Source organism: Dermochelys coriacea, chromosome 1 (assembly GCF_009764565.3).
Source record: "Dermochelys coriacea isolate rDerCor1 chromosome 1, rDerCor1.pri.v4, whole genome shotgun sequence".
NCBI classification, from domain to species: domain Eukaryota; kingdom Metazoa; phylum Chordata; order Testudines; family Dermochelyidae; genus Dermochelys; species Dermochelys coriacea.
In genome coordinates this window covers 282,925,310-282,941,820 of record NC_050068.2, presented here as the reverse complement: position 1 = coordinate 282,941,820, position 16,511 = coordinate 282,925,310, and the positions used below count along the sequence as shown (strand labels likewise).

The following is a 16,511-nucleotide window of genomic DNA, read 5'->3' as shown; positions in this document are numbered from 1 at the left end:
CATTCAAATTATTATTAGTTGTAGTAGTAGCAATTTATTTACTTTTATTATGGTAGTGCCCAAAGGCACCAATCAGGATCTGGCCTGGATTGTGTCACTGAACAAACGTACAGGAAAACAGTCCCTAAAGAGTAAAAGGCATGCAGTGTATAAGCAACGGACCATGTTGAATAGTGCTTTATTCTACAATTACTCCCCGAATTCAATGGAACTACTTTGGAGAGGTCCCAAACATGCAAGACAGTATCAAAAGCCAGCCCAAAGTGATCACAGTGATGGTAGACATGCCTCCTGTTAGTTCTGTGTATTTTGTTTTTCATCTGTTTGTTTTATTTATATTAGTTTTTTGGAGGAGTCACTTGGAATTGAATTGTAGCGTAGAGGAAGGGATTGTTAGAGAGAGGATTGAGTAAGGGGAGAAGGAAACTGCTACTGCTTCCCGTTTGGAGGAGGGAGGAGAGGCTACTGGTCCTCGTGCCACAGTTAGTTCCTTTGATTTTTGCAGAGAGGACTATAAGGCCCTGGTTTGTCCCTGAACCCTTGACTGTAGCTTTTACTGGTTGCTTTGGAGAAGGAGCCCCAGGGTCTAGTGTATTTCCATATTCACCCCCTGCCAGTTCCTCCATGTAGTGTCTTGGAAGAATTGAGAAGGCATTTGGGGATCTTTGATTGAGGTATCCCCCTTGGTGGCCATCATCTAAACTAGCAAGTTCTTGCATACCACCTTCATTTGGTTCCACTGACAGAATAGTCATAAGTACCTTCTGCTCCTTTTCTAATCGAGAGAGGTGAGGAAGGAGTTAAAATCATATGGATCCAAAGACACCAACATGACAGGGCATTTAAAACCTAGAACCATGGTTAAAATATATTTTGTGTACTATGGCTGAAGGTACACATTAGACAAGCGTATTGGTCTTTAATTTTATTCCTTAACTAATCATGCTAATCAGACTGAATTCTTCCTGGGCCAAGAAAAGTAGCTTTGGCAAAAGACATTTTCAGGACAATTCCTGTGAATATACATTTTCCATACACTGCAGACTTTATATAAAAGCCTCTTGTGGCACAATCTTCAGCTGCTGAAATATAAAGTTTGTTGGAAATGTAGACTATTTTCATTTCCTAGAGTAATAAGTCACCACTATTGCAATAACAAAATAGATACTGGAAGGACATATAAAATGAAAGGATCTAATTTAATGTAAGGAAACTGGGATGTTGTAACTGAAATCCACCATTGTATATCACTTGAGCCATAAGCGTAGCATGATGCATAGAGGGTTGGAGGTTTGGCTTTTATTACTACTTTTGTGGTTACGAGAAGAACATTCTATGGAGTAGGTAATTGCAGCTTTGAGACTTTGGACTGTATACCACTGAATTTAAATTTCTCCTTCTTGACTGGTGGGTCCTGACTGGAAGGTAATCTCTGAGGATTTATCAATATGCAAAATAGTTTGTTTAAATGTGTGATTTTAAAATCAATTTAGTTAAACCTGTGTACTAAATTCTGTGTGGATGTTCTAAGTCAGTCTAAACCTGCTTTATATCTATTTAGCTTAAATCAACTAAGAATAGGTTTCAGGTAAACTAAATAAGCCACTTTTAATTGGAAATAAATGTCTACATAGAGTTTTGCTCCAGTTTAAATAGGTTTAAAATTTATTTAAATTAAATATTCCGTGTGTAGGCAAAGCCTGAGATAGATTGAGCATACAGGCTTGAATATGAACTACAGAAATAATTTAACATTGGAAATTTGATGGGTATGTGTTTAAAAGTTTAAATACTAATTTTATTTCTTGTTTCTTTTGAAGACAATAGTTGAACTTGCAGAGACAGGAAGTCTGGACCTCAGTATATTCTGCAGTACCTGTTTGGTAGTATACTTTTTTATTTTTATTTATTTATTTTTTGTTTCCATTTAATTGACATGTAAATATCAGTGTTGGGGGTGGGAGGTTGTGTGTGGTGGGCAAAACTGGATATTTATATAATAAATGAGACACCACCATCCCTTTTCTCCATGTTATTTCAGAGATGAACGTTATTTAAAAAAACTTGCATCAAAATAGTATTTTCCAAAAAGCTCAAGTGGGTCTGTTCATAAGAATTATGGTAATGTCAGGGGGGAGATAATTTTGACTTTATGCAGAGAATTTATTAATCTTAACACACTGCTAGACTCTAAGTGTCTTTACCCAGTAAAAAATTATTTGCTGGGCATGCTACATATTATGAAGATTGTGGGGTGAAATTCTGCTCTCTCTGTGCAACCAGTCTGAAGTAAATGGGAATGTACTGATTGATATAAATGAGAGCAAAATTTAGCCCAATATTTGATCTCATTGACTCACATCTAACGTGCTTGTTTAGTTTGTATATAGGTTGGCTCATTTTTCCTTCTTCAAATTGATACTGTTTCCACCTTTTCGTCTTTTGCTTCCTAAATTCACTGACTTGTGAAATTTCAGTAAAACTAATGAAATTAAATGCTGTTGATAAATGTTATAGTTAAATAGTTTCTTCAGTATCCTGATTGCCTTGAGCTGAAACATTTAGCCACAGAATTTAGTTTAATAGTTTTTTCACTTCTGCAAGTTGATTAATAATATCCAATTATTGGGTTGCAGTTAAGAACTCGCATTTCATTTTTTATTGTGTTTAGCTAATGCACTGATGAGAGAGCTTTGACCCTCAGTTCACGCTACTAACAAATGTATTTTCTACTTCCAGGCCTGCTTGCCGATGACTTTATAAGCATTATTGTTTTCTTAATACCTGTACACTTTTAAACCCTTTCGTGTTTTGATAATTATTTGGAAGAGCATACTTTTTAATCAACGATATTAAAGGAGTGCTTTGATTACCAGTTTCCATATGGCATACAATCATTTATGGAGTCATTCAGTATGAGGAACCATTTTTCTTTAGATAATTGTCTGACAGTAAAAAAAAGATGACAACTTTAAATTATGCCTTTGTATAATGTAAAATTGTTTTTCTCATTAATGAGGTATTAGCTATTTCTATAGATAAAATGATAGTTTCTATAGCAGCAGGTAAAATCAAGGAACCTCATGGGGTAAAAATTGTGATGGAGAACACCCTATGGATTGAGTTTTGCTAACTTTGACACAGTCCTGCAACTGATATCGTGTAAATAGATAGCTGCATCCATGCAGAGCCCACTGGAAGTCAGTTAACTTCCACGCAGGCTCAAAAGTATACCCCCATGCTCTTAGTTGGAGGATCAAGGTCTTTGTTTTAACTTCGTGTTTATTAGGGAACAAAATTTGCGCTAAATCTTGTATCTTTGTGAACACCTTAGTTTAACTTTGAAGGATATCTAAACCAAACCAGACTAAATGTAATTGCTTCAGTTTGGGAAAACTAGTGAACCATTCCTCGATCTTCACATTTCTAGGACTTTCAGATTGTTAGGCTAACTAGAAAGGACAGAGCGTTAAAGGAAATATGTGCGTTTAAATTTTTTATTAAAAGGAGAATTGGATAACTAATTTTATACAGTTTTTAAATGCTCTATTCAATCCGGTTTTTTAAAGTTTCTAGTAACTCAATAATAATATTTTACATTGATGTGTCCATTTTTTTTTCTGATGTTGGACTTTACAACATTCTGTCTGGCATTGCCATAACTAAAATCTCCTTTAGAGCGTGAAAATAGTTTCCTTCAAAAGTAAGCTGGACTTTTTAAATTTGGCTATAATCTTAAAAAGAAAAAATACTAATTTTCACATCCCTTCACAAAACATTTTAAAATGGAAATCAGCTTCAAGAAAACAAGGGCAGCTATCCAGTTCCACAAGAAAACATAATATACACATTCCTTTTAAAGTGTGATTAGCAAATATAAAAGACTATAAAGTCTACTAATAGTACATACTCATGCTTTGCATGAGATGGAATACTAATAACAAAATGCCAACTTTTTAAAAAATTGTCAAATCTTCAATATGTACACATACAGTACAGTTTTATTCATCCAAATGGCCAAGCATTGGCCTTTTGCTGCTATTAAGATAAATCACTTAACTAATAATCTTAACCCCATTTTAATAGTAATGGTTCTATCTGAGCTGCAGAACCCATCTTGTTACCTAAAGTTCCATGCAGTTGGGAGTAGGAGCTATCTGCCATATAACAAAAGGCCTGCTGCCTCTCTAGTGCCAACAGAAGGGACAGCTGCATAATGTCCTTTGTAGCAGTCTGTTATGTGGCATTGGCATGGAAAAAGCAAATCAAGATCAAAGAACATGCAAAATTGTATTATTGGTATTGGAAATTATGTTCTTAATGAGTTCATTAAGGTTTACCACGACTCGGTTTCCACACAAGCATTAATTCATTCATTAATTCATTAATTCAATGGCCACTTAGTGATAATTACACCCAATGTACGAGCATAAGCATATACTCTTGTATTATGTACCCAACAGCAATACAGTTATAAATACTGGCCAAAATACTCTCAGCAAGATCAGCTCTGCGAGGGACCTTCCCATCATAGGGTGACTCCAGAGGAATACGGAAATGCACTGACAAAGTACCCCTAGAAAACCTTGCTTTTTTAATACACTATAACAAACAGGTGATGTCATTGTTTGTTGTCAGACCTTACTAACGCCAGATGAAGCAGCTAAGTTTGAACCTTGTCCTCTGCCCTGGTCAAGACAAGATTAATGACTGGGCCTCTTTCTTCAAGGTTTGCATCTTATCTCGTTTGGCTGCATTTCTCTTTGAATACCAAACTACACGTTTCTTTATACTAAACTAAACAAACCAATTATTTACAATGCCTGGTGCCCAATTAGCCATATTTTCTTTATTTCTGTTACCTCAACCCAAACTTTAAATGAGATAACACTGGTATTTTTAAGGGTCACTACAAGATTAACACAAATAACTTGTGTTTTCTCATGATCTCATCCTTTTACATGCTTCAGTCCTACCACTCATGCTAAAAATCCACACTCAGTTTGAAACCATAGCCTGCTTAAGCCTAATGTGGGCCTGTTTCTACAGTTGGCAACCTTTTCAAAGTTGGCTACCTTAATCTTGGGCATCAGAATCCATATTTAGGCAGATGATACAAAAACTGGGGGAGCTATAAATAATGAAAAGAAAAGGAGAACTTGTGGCACCTTAGAGACTAACAAAGCATCCGATGAAGTGAGCTGTAGCTCACGAAAGCTTATGCTCAAATAAATTTTAGTCTCTAAGGTGCCACAAGTTCTCCTTTTCTTTTTATAAATAATGAAGAGCATCTGGATCGCTTGGTATTCTGGGTGTGAACAAACTATGTATTTTAATACAGCTAAATGGAAACACATAGGAACAAAATGTAGGCCATACTTAAAGGATGGGGGAGACTATCCTGAGAAGCAGTGACTCTGAAAAATATATGGGGGATGTGGGAGATAATCATCTGAATGTGCGCATCCAGCATGATGCTGCGGTTAAAGGAGATGGGAATCTCGAGTAGGAGTAGAGAGGTTCTTTTACCTCTGTATTTGGCACTTGTGCGACCCCTACTGGAATACTGTGTTCAGTTTTGGTGCCCACAAGTTAAGAAGGATGTTGATAAATTGGAGAGGGTTGAGAGAAGAGCCACAAGAGTGAGGAAGTTCTATGGCCTGTGTTGGACAGGAAGTCAGACTAGATGATGACAGTGTCCCCTTCTGGCCTTTATACTGGACACGTCTTGTGAGAAGCTGCAAAGTTTTGACAAATAAAAATAACTTTTTATAAAAGGTTTATTGAAATAAACCAATGTGATTGGTTGTTGTATCCTTACAGCAACTTCAAGCTATGTAGCAAAACTGTTATATTTTGAACAAGCATTCAGTTTCTCCCAAGTATCCTGGTTGAAGAAGTTTTGTATTATAAAAAAGAAAAGTATGTGGAGAAGTTTATGTACCTTTGTATTCTGTGATTTTTTGGGGGGTGGGGGAAAGGGGAGAATTATGAATATTTGCAGTAAACATTTCAGTTTGACTCAGAATTGCCGTTGCTGGTTTAACAAAATGTTTAGGCCTTTTTCTACTGAATCATGAGAATTGTAATGTTTTTTTAAAAATTTTAATACTTTCAGAAAGAAGAAAAGGAGTACTTGTGGCACCTTAGGGACTAACAAATGTATTTGAGCATAAGCTTTCACGAGCTACAGCTCACTTCATTGGATGCATCATTAATTTGTTAGTCTCTAAGGTGCCACAAGTATTCCTTTTCTTTTTGCGAATACAGACTAACATGGCTGCTACTCTGAATACTTTCAGAGGTTTTGTGAAACTGAAGTACTTCGATTTTTCTGATGTATTGTAACGTGCTGTACCTACGTACATACGTGTATGTGGGTCTGCATACAATTTAGTCACATGGGGCTTTGTCTTTTGTTGATCCATATAGGCAACATCACAAAATCATAATTAGTTATTGTAAAAGCTTCTTGAACTGTTGTGTTATACTCCCTTCTACCGTAAAAAGGAAAACCCCTCTGGGTATATGCATTGCAGATTAGTTGTTTCAGGACCTATGTACAATAAAATCTATTTGGGAAAGGCTCTTAAGAGATAAGTAAGCTTCACAAAGCCTTTCAAAACAATTATTTTATTTTAAAATGGGGCTAGAACAAACTTTGGGTTAAATGACACGTTGAGCCTGAAAAAGAAGTATCTTTTGCTTTGTGTCAAAACTGTCTAGATATTTTCCAGGTTAACTGGAAAGTTTCTTTAAATCCTGAAGTGTTTTAACATTTCCTAATTGTCTGTGGATTAGTTGCTTAGACTTGCAAGTTATGTTTACATTTTGAAACAAACTGTTTAAAAAATAATTTCTTCCTGGACTTACCTACTGAGACCTGAAGTATACATTTTGCTTCCCATGGAAGAATTAATGACATGGCAAACAGCTAATGGAAATACTTTTTCTATAACGTTTATGATGTCATTAATTTTTGTATAATAAATATAGAACTTTAAACTCAGATTTAAAGGGATAAGTAATTAAGTTGTTTTTTAAATATTTAGTTTTAAAGTTTAAATGTATTTTAATGTCAAGGTTTGTTCATATATTTTGTATTTCAAGGTTTGTTCATGTATTCTTGATTTTTCATTATAACCATGTTGTATTTAATTTACAAAATATATTCAGTTTGGGAGTGGTTTTCAAAATTGTCAAAGTGAACATTGGAGCAAAAGTCCTATTGGAAGTTCTCTTTAAATTCATATTCTTGTCTTTGGTAAATAGGCTTCATTAACAGCATTCTGTTTATATTAGGGTTCATTTATGAATAATGCCCAAAGAATCATCTCAATCATAATGTAATACTCTGTCAATATAAAATAGCTGAAATGAAACAAATCTGTACCCAAAACTCAGATACCTAGAGGATTTAGAGGGCTTTGGGTGGATGGAAAGAGAAATAAATATTTGATACTTTTTATGATATGACATTTTTATTTAAGGGAAAATATTTTAAATAGATTTTTATACCACGCATATCATAGCTGACGTATGATGAAATTTTAAGACACTAATTGTTTAATGGAATCTGAATTACCCATTAGGCTTTTAAATTCCTGTTGACCTTGATCTAAGGGATTAACAGCAGCAAAGTATTTTAACATGTATTAAAATTCATTTTTTTTCCACCAGTATAAATGTCAGATTTTTCCTTTCACTTTGCTGTAAAGCTTTTTGTAATTATATGTCCATAAATATCTGTCAAACAGATACGGAAGCCAGTGAGGTCTAAACATTGTGGCGTGTGCAATCGATGTATAGCAAAGTTTGACCACCATTGCCCGTGGGTGGGTAACTGTGTAGGTAAGTGATTGCTCAAATATGGAATCTTAACAAATAGAGAGGGGAAAAAATACAGTTAGGTCAGTTTGTCCACCCCTTTCTCAATGCAGGCTCGTTCTCTACAGTATATTCCTCTGTACATTGTATATTCTTGTTTTAAATGACCACAATAACATGGTTTCTGACAACTTCCTGAGAGAGACTATTCTAGGTCTTCAATTTCACCAAAAGCATCTTGATGTTCAACCTAAATTTTCTTTTTTTCTGATTCATTGCATTATTCACAGTTCTCCTCTCTGTTACCAATCCACGCATAAGTACTTCTAGCTTCGTTTCTAAGGGCTTGTCTATATGGAGCAGAAATGTGCACTAGAGGGATGTGCACTAACTGACCCATGGTGTTCCTGCTGACATGAACTAAAATGTTTGCATCAACAGACTCTACACAGGCCACTTCACATACGACACGTAAGTGTGCTTTAGAAAGCAAACCCCTTTGGTGCACATTTCTGCTCTGTGTAGACAAGTCCTAAGTAAATTGCTTTCATCCTTATTAATTTTTAAACATTTTATTTCAGCTATAATTATAACACCACATAAACAGTATGTAAGTATGTTTTTGTCAAATATGAACTCTAAAGCAAATCGTTAATCACTTTTTCAGTTACTTATCAATACAGCAGCTTTTTTATTTCCTACAAAAACAAGAGTGCATATACTGACTGCAGTGGTAACTATTCTCTTTAATATATATGAGGTGAAGCATGGAGTACTAGGAAATTAAAGTCTGGGTAACCAGGAAACTCACAAACAAGTATTTTCCATTAGGGAACTGTAGTCAAGTGCTCAATTAATTCTTGCTATGTGTCAGTAGATTCAAAATGGCTTCCCATCTAGGTGGATTTTCTACTCCTGGGGAATTTCTGCACAAAAAAAAGAAATTCTGTGCACAATATTTTAAAATTCTGCACAATGCTGAATAGTTCATTTGTCAAAATAACACAGTATAATCATGCCAGTTTCAGTTATTTTGGTAAATTATTTCAAAATACTTGTCAGCAAGGAAGTCTGAAATAATAAAGACAACAAAAAAGATTCAGGAAATGTTTTTTTGACAAATAGATTCCTTACTAGGCATATTAATACAAACTTTGCATAATAATTCATTTAAACTACAATACAGTATTTCCTGCATCCCTCAGAAGCAGTACAAAGGCTTGGGGGAGTCAGGGGAGCTGAGGGAGAGGGAAAGGGAAGTAATTGCTGGGAAGGACCCTGGCAGTGAACCTGGAGGGTTGTTGGGTGTGGGTGACAGAAGTATAGAACAATTCTCTTGACTCTCGTTCAGTCAGGCACATCTGCCCCCATACTTCTACCCCACCCCCATCCCCATGTTTCCCTGCACCACCCTGTCCCCATGTGGCCCTGAAACTGTTCCCTGTAAGCTGTGCACTTGGATGGCTGCGCAGGAGAGATTAAAGTGCCTCCCAGTTGATAAGCAGAGTGTGCACAGCCAGCAGCATATGTTCAGGTGCCCCTTCTCTCTCTCTCTCTCTCTCTCTCTCTCTCACACACACACACACACACACACACACACACACACACACACACACACACACACACACACACAGAGTCTCTGTGTCTCTCACACTCACCTTCTTTGCTTATAAAAGCAACAGTACAGCATGTTTACAGATGAGAAGGAAGCTGTTTGATTTTGGAAGAAGGAAGTGCCTTGTGTGCTTGTTCTAATTTGTATGTTTGGGTTTTCTGCTTCTGCTTATTTATTTGTTCATTTCACTTGTTAAAAGCACTTGATTATTTTTTGCCTCTGGAGGAAGCTCTTGGTTTAATCGGCAAAATATTTGACATAAATGCTCTGCTGCTTGGATACAGAGGGACACATCTTTTGTAGCCTATTATCATCTGCAGTGTCTGTGTGGTTAGTGCACATCCTAGAGTCATTGGAGTGCTGTACTAGTGAATGTATTCTACAAATTGAGGGAAAGTTGAGAAGTTCCGAATAGTGTATATATACAAATAAACGTATTACGATATTAGAAATGCATCTATCGGCTATATTAACACATGTAAAAGTGGTTTCATTTTGAGCAAATGCTGTTATGGTATGTGTCATTCACTCAATTTTAAATTCAATTACAAGTAGAATTTTTTTTTAAGTTTCATTCATTAATGTAATCAGTTTTTTTAACAACTTGTTTACCTAAATTGTTGTCTATCCATCTTTTGTATGTTTTCTTTTCAGTTGGCTGTCAAGCGGTTTAAGGTCAACTTTTCCTATACCTTTAATTGTCAAAAGAGGATGTGGATTTTTGTCCAGATTTCTATTTTCTGTCCATCTTATTAAAAATACCTGCCCTCTGCTGTCAAGAAACAAAAGAAATTCAGTATTTTTGAGACATACCAAAACAGCTTTTGAGCTCTTCCTGGCTCTTTAACAGCTGTTAACTAACTAAAGTTGCGTTGATATCAATAAAGCAGATTGTAAATTAAACAAGCATGTGTGAATTTCAGCTGCAGTATGGTAGGAGCACAGAAAAATAAAACAATGTTTGGCCCTATTGAAAGGGCAAAGTTGTAAGGCAGAAAAACACTTATTTTCAAGCTTCTAAGAAGTCATAGATTGAAAGTCACTGACCTTTTCTCAAGGTGGAAAAAATTAATTCCTGTTGTTTGTGTTCATCTTTAGGGGCAGGGAACCATCGCTATTTCATGGGCTATCTGTTCTTTTTGCTTTTTATGATCTGTTGGATGATTTATGGCTGTATCTCTTGTGAGTAAATTTTTTCTTAATTGTTTTTAAGTACAATATTTCATTTAGTTCCTCGTATGAGTGTTTGCACTATCAGAGTTATACTTTGATACCATTTTTGTATTGGGATCATAGAATCATAGAATATCAGGGTTGGAAGGAACCTCAGGAGGTCATCTAGTCCAACCCCCTGCTCAAAGCAGGACCAATCCCCAACTGAGTCATCCCAGCCAGGGCTTTGTCAAGCCTGACCTTAAAAACCTCTAAGAAAGGAGATTCCACCACCTCCCTAGGTAACCCATTCCAGTTGCCTCCAGGAATTGAGGTATGCTTTAGTAACTGCCCAGGTTAGGTGTTCTAGAATAGAAGAATACCTAGTTATTCTAGGAAAAATGTCTAATTAAGAATTCTATGTAGTCCTTGTTACTATTATTCCATGCCCTTTATTAACTTACTTTCATCTCTGTGAATTTAAATTACAGCTGCTTAGAAAAGGAGGGAGAAATTGGGAAGATTTTTGCAAATTATTTCCATATTTCATTAAAAAAATTGCCTTTTGTCAGTTTTCTGATCAGTTCAAATTTAAATACTACATTGATATATAGAAAAAATGTGTGATCTGAGGATTTTATATGATTTTTAAATCTATAATTTTTTTTCTTCTTCCAGACTGGGGAATCCACTGTGAGACTACTTACACAAAGGATGGATTGTGGACATATATTACGCAAATTGCCACCTGTTCACCTTGGATGTTTTGGATGTTTCTAAATAGTGTGTTTCATTTCATGTGGGTGGCTGTATTACTTATGTGTCAGATGTATCAGGTATGAAAAGGCACTTTATTTGTTACTTATTATAGTCAACCCTGAATATTAAAAGTAAATTTGCATTCCCATTACATCAAATATTCCTTTTTCAGTTTACTTAACATTGTTATAAAACAAGGTTCAGTGATCACAGAAACAAGGTTTGCAGAGGGAATAGAAAGCTGCTTGTGTTGTCAGTCATAGGGGTTGCCTCATTTAGGATAGGGAGGGGATCTAGGGTCACCAACCAAAAGGGGGATTGTCTTACTGGGATTTGAAAGAGTGTGAAGTTCTTTGTATACCTGTACAAATGATCATTTTAGTAAGAGTGAAAGGGATCAGAAGTCGCTATTCAGTAGCTCCCTTGACAGCCATACAAGCGAAGATAGTTTAAATAGGACAGTCATTGAATTAGATTAGAAGGCTTTCTTCAATCACTTTGGGCTGACATTTTCTTGGTTTGAAACCTTGGATAATTTTTTTCAAAAGTGCCTAAGTCCCATTTTTAAGAGCAATTCAGGCACTTCAATTCACACAATTCAAGCTCCGAAGTCCATTGACTTTCAGTGAGAGTTAGCCTCCTAAGTCACTTTTCAAAATGGGACTTAGGCTCCTCAGTCACTTAAGTGCTTTTGAAAACTGTACCCTTATTTCATATTACATGGTAAAGCCTGTTGCAAATTATTAGTGCTTTTAAATGGCACTCAAAGAGACTTAAATGGGGATACTCTTTCACCTATCACCTTCATGACGCTCCTAGCTTTTAGTGGAGCAGTCATCAAGAACTTGAGACTGCTTGGCTTGTCTACATGGCACGGCACAGCTCTCTAGAGGGGTGTGATTTATAAAGCACTGTAACATGTTGGGGTCTAATTGCCCCGGATAGACCCTGCTGGCATGCTCTAAAAGGTATCTAATTTGCATCTGCATAGTCTTGTTTCAAAAATTCAGTGCAATGGTTTATATGTCAACAGTAACTGTTCATTGTTAATGATTTTAGCAGAAGCTTCCAGCTAAATTGACTCCCACCAGGGTCCTCCCAGGTGCTGAGGTCCCCAACTTACCAAATTTCCAGATTTTTCCGCTTACAACATTTTCCATGTAGTTCCTTGTCATAAAAAAAACTAGGACTGTCAAGTGATTAAAAAAATTAATCGCGCTGTTAAACAATAATAGAATACCACTTATTTAAATATTTTTGTATGTTTTCTACATTTTCAAATATATTGATTTCAATTACAACACAGAATACAAAGTATACAGTGCTCACTTAATATTTATTTTTAAAACAAATATTTGCACTGTAAAAAACAAAATAAATTCACCTAATACAAATTTGTAGTGCAATTTCTTTATCATGAAAGTTGAACTTACAAATGTAGAATTATGTGCAAAAAAACCCCCCCTGCATTCAAAAATTAAAAAATGTAAAATTTTAGAGCCTACAAGTCCATTCAGTCCTACTTCTTGTTCAGCCAATCGCTCAGACAAACAAGTTTGGTTACAATTTGCAGGAGATAATGCTGCTGGCTTCTTGTTCACAATGTCACCTGAAAGTGAGAACAGGCATTCGCATGGTACTGTTGTAGCCGGCGTTGCAAGATATTTACGTGCAAGATGTGCTAAAGATTCATATGTCCCTTCATGTTTCAACCACCATTCCAGAGAACTTGCATCCATGCTGAAGGTGGGTTCTGCTCGATAATGATCTAAAGCAGTGCGAACTGAGACATGTTCATTTTCATCATCCAAGTCCGATGCCACCAGCAGAAGGTTGATTTTCTTTTTTGGTGGTTCAGGTTCAGTAGTTTCCGTATCAGAGTGTTGCTCTTTTAAGACTTCTTAAAGCGTGCTCCGCACCTCGTTCCTCTCAGATTTTGGACGGCACTTCAGAATCTTAAAACTTGGGTTGAGTGCTGTAGCAGTTTTTAGAAATCTCACATTGGTACCTTCTTTGCGTTTTGTCAGATCTGCTATGCAATATTCTTAAAACAAACGTGTTGGGTCATTATCCGAGACTGATATAACATGAAATACATGGCAGAATGCAGGTAAAACATAGCAGGAGACATATAGTTCTCCCCCAAGGAATTCAGTCACAAATTTAACAAATGCATTAATTTTTAATGAGCATCATCAGCATGGAATGGTGGCCAAAGCATGAAGGGTTATATGAATGTTTTGCGTATCTGGCATGTAAATACCTTGCAAATCAGACTACAAAAGTGCTATCCAAACCTGTTCTCAATTTCAGGTGACATTGTAAATAAGAAGCTGGCAGCAGTATCTCCCATAAATGTAAACAAACTTTTTTGTCTTAGCAATTGGCTTGACAAGAAGCAGGACAGAGTGGATTTGTAGGCTCTAAAGTTTTACATTGTTTTGTTTTTGAGTGCAGTTATATAGCAAAAAATTTCTACATTTGTAAGTTACAGTTTACAGAGATAACACGATAGTCCTTGTATGAGGTGAATTGAAAAATACAATTTCTTTTGTTTATCGTTTTTACAATGCAAATATTTTTAATAAAAAATAATATAAAGTGAGCACTGTACACTTTGCATTCTGTGTTGCAATAGAAATCAATATATTTGAAACTGTAGAAAAACATCCAAAAATATTTAATAAATTTCAGTTGGTATTCTGTTTAAGTGTGATTAATTTTTTTATCACGATTAGTTTTTTTCTTAGTTAATCATGTGAGCTAACTGTGATTAATTGACAGCCCTAAAAAAACCCTGTGGCCCAGGGAAAATATAGAGGATTAAAATAAATTAAATTTGATATCAAAATAAATTATAGATGCAATACTGTACTAATTGTATTATTCAATTTCATCTTAATTTAGTAAAAACATTCATCCTTAGTTTAGCAGAAACTGCCACAGAATTTCCAGTTTCTCTTGCTGGAGCACACAGATATGAATGGCTTTGCCACAGATGTTGCATTTAGCTTGCAGCAGAGTATGTGTTGCCTACCCCTAGACTATAGGTTTGTCTACATTGGTAAACTAGCCCATTGCTGATAGTGGTTGTCAGTAGTAGGTCTTCACTGTCTCTTTTTCAACTCGTGTTTGCAAACTGTTTAATTGCTTGTGTAATGGGACAAAAATATTTAACACCATTGCAGAAGGCAAGAGTGAAACATGATTAAAACTGTTCAGTACTGTGAGTGCATGCAAGCTGTGCAAGTCTGGTGTCAGTTGTGCATTGTATAACTAAGTAGACAAAACCTTTTCAATGGAATCTACACTAGTAGTTAAACAGTTTCCAGCACCAGTCGAGGGGACCCATTGTTAACTATTGTCAGCAGTGGTGATTTTCCTAGTACATATATAGTCTAAAAATAGTAAGTTGGGTCTACATATTGTTAGCTCAATGCAAAATTAGTTCAGGCTCTTGGCTGGTTACATAAAATAAAAGTAATAGAACTACAAATGCATATAATAAAGAAAGAAATTGTGTGTATTTGCTGTAGATCAGAGTAGTTACAGATGAGATCCAGTTTTGTAAACCTAACTTTACTCTTCCAAAAAAGTCTATGTATACATCTCTGTAAAGTACAATACAAAACATCAAAGTTGATATTATGCAGGTAATATTTCTCATACCAAGAACTATATTAATTTTTCAAAGTTAATAGGTTATTTACATATATTTTGGTATAGTTTGTGGGAAAGGATGGTGGCAGTTATAAATCCATTTTTAAACCTCTCAAAAATGATAATGGGAGCCATACACATGCATGGGAGGGTTAAACAGACATCTAGACAAGGAAAGAGCTGTGCACCTGTTCCATTGGGAAAAGAGTACTCCTGGAGGGATTCTGCACCAAAAAATTAATAATCCTGCAAAATTCTGCATATTTATTTGTCAAAATAATGCAGTATAATCAGACTAGTTTCAATTGTTTTGGTAATTTATTTAAACTACAATACAGAAAAAAGTCACAATAACTATTCAGCATTACCTGAACACATGAAAGATAAGTTACAAATACTTGGTAACTGACATCCTGCATTCCAGGTATAATCCTGGATTTTCATTTAAATTACATTACAGAACACCAAACCGGGGGGGGGGGGGGGAGTAGAATGTCATTTTAAATTGCTCAGACTTTCACACACGAAAGTCATTCAGCTTTGCTAATCATTGTCCTGGACCTGGCTGGGTACTTTGGGAAGTGCTTGGTTCTGATTGCCCTGACATTGTACTGATTGCTTGGTAAATATTTTATTTGCCCGCAGTCTTTTTTTTTTTTTTTTTTTAAATGGATAAGTAAAATAAATTCTGAGCTGTAATCTAACTAACTCCATTGTGCCACTTTGGCACAGGAAAAAAATGAGAAAGCACATAAATCTTCCTAGCTGATTCCCTTACTGATTCCCATCATTTATAAGGCTTTACATCACTCTGGCAATGTAGGGGCCTTAAAACTTTAGAGGTTTTATGCTTCTGGGGGAATTGTCTGAGAATGGGAACAGTTAACTAACAATAGGAACATTCACAATATTACTATGCAAGCAGGCTGCTACATTTCTGCCTCCAGGACAAAGTCTACCTCATGCATAATAAAAAGTCCTACCCCTCCACGCCAGGCAAGCCTTAGTAGCAAGTGAGAGGGACAGAGTTTCTCTCACTTGTTGGCAGGTACACACGCCTAGCCCTACCCACTGATGGTGGTCTCCCATGCAGGCACACACACCCAGCCCTCTTCCCCCCAGTGATTTGCATGTCTGAGTCTGCTACAGGCACACTGGAACACACGCATTGCCAGGGAAGAGGTGTATGTCCCCCTGCAGATTTTTTTTGTATTTTTCTGTGCCCAGGGGGTGGGGCACAGAAATATGCGGACCATATAAATTCTGTGCCCCTAGAGAGGTGCAGAATTCTGTCAGGAGTAAAAGATGCACTATACTGAAACAATTGTCATGCATTGTGTGCATTTTCCTCACTAAGAATCACTGAGCATCACGTATCCCACTGAAATCAATGAATATGTTCATATAATATGTAATTCTATATGCTAAAATACAAATAGATTCTTTGAATTTTCTCATACTAGAGATCTCTTGTGATCAGACATTTAGCTTTTCCTTT

At 36.0% G+C, this 16,511-nt stretch overlaps 1 protein-coding gene across 5 annotated transcripts in view; it reads left to right on the top strand.

Moving 5' to 3' along the window:
- Nucleotides 1-16,511, top strand: part of ZDHHC17 (zinc finger DHHC-type palmitoyltransferase 17) — a 132,612-nt gene that overhangs the window by 107,921 nt on the left and 8,180 nt on the right. For 4 of the 5 annotated variants that reach the window (XR_006274484.1, XM_038386999.2, XM_043493007.1 and 1 more), the window contains exons 12-15: nt 1,821-1,883; nt 7,758-7,851; nt 10,541-10,624; nt 11,273-11,430. Coding sequence is in view for 4 of the 5 variants with exons in the window: in XM_038386999.2 (XP_038242927.2) it covers nt 1,821-1,883; nt 7,758-7,851; nt 10,541-10,624; nt 11,273-11,430 (399 nt within the window). In the remaining variant the exon portion in view is untranslated. Of the gene's footprint in view, nt 1-1,820; nt 1,884-7,757; nt 7,852-8,408; nt 8,438-10,540; nt 10,625-11,272; nt 11,431-16,511 lie in introns of those variants that run through there. The other variant, XM_043493009.1, reaches the window with a different exon arrangement.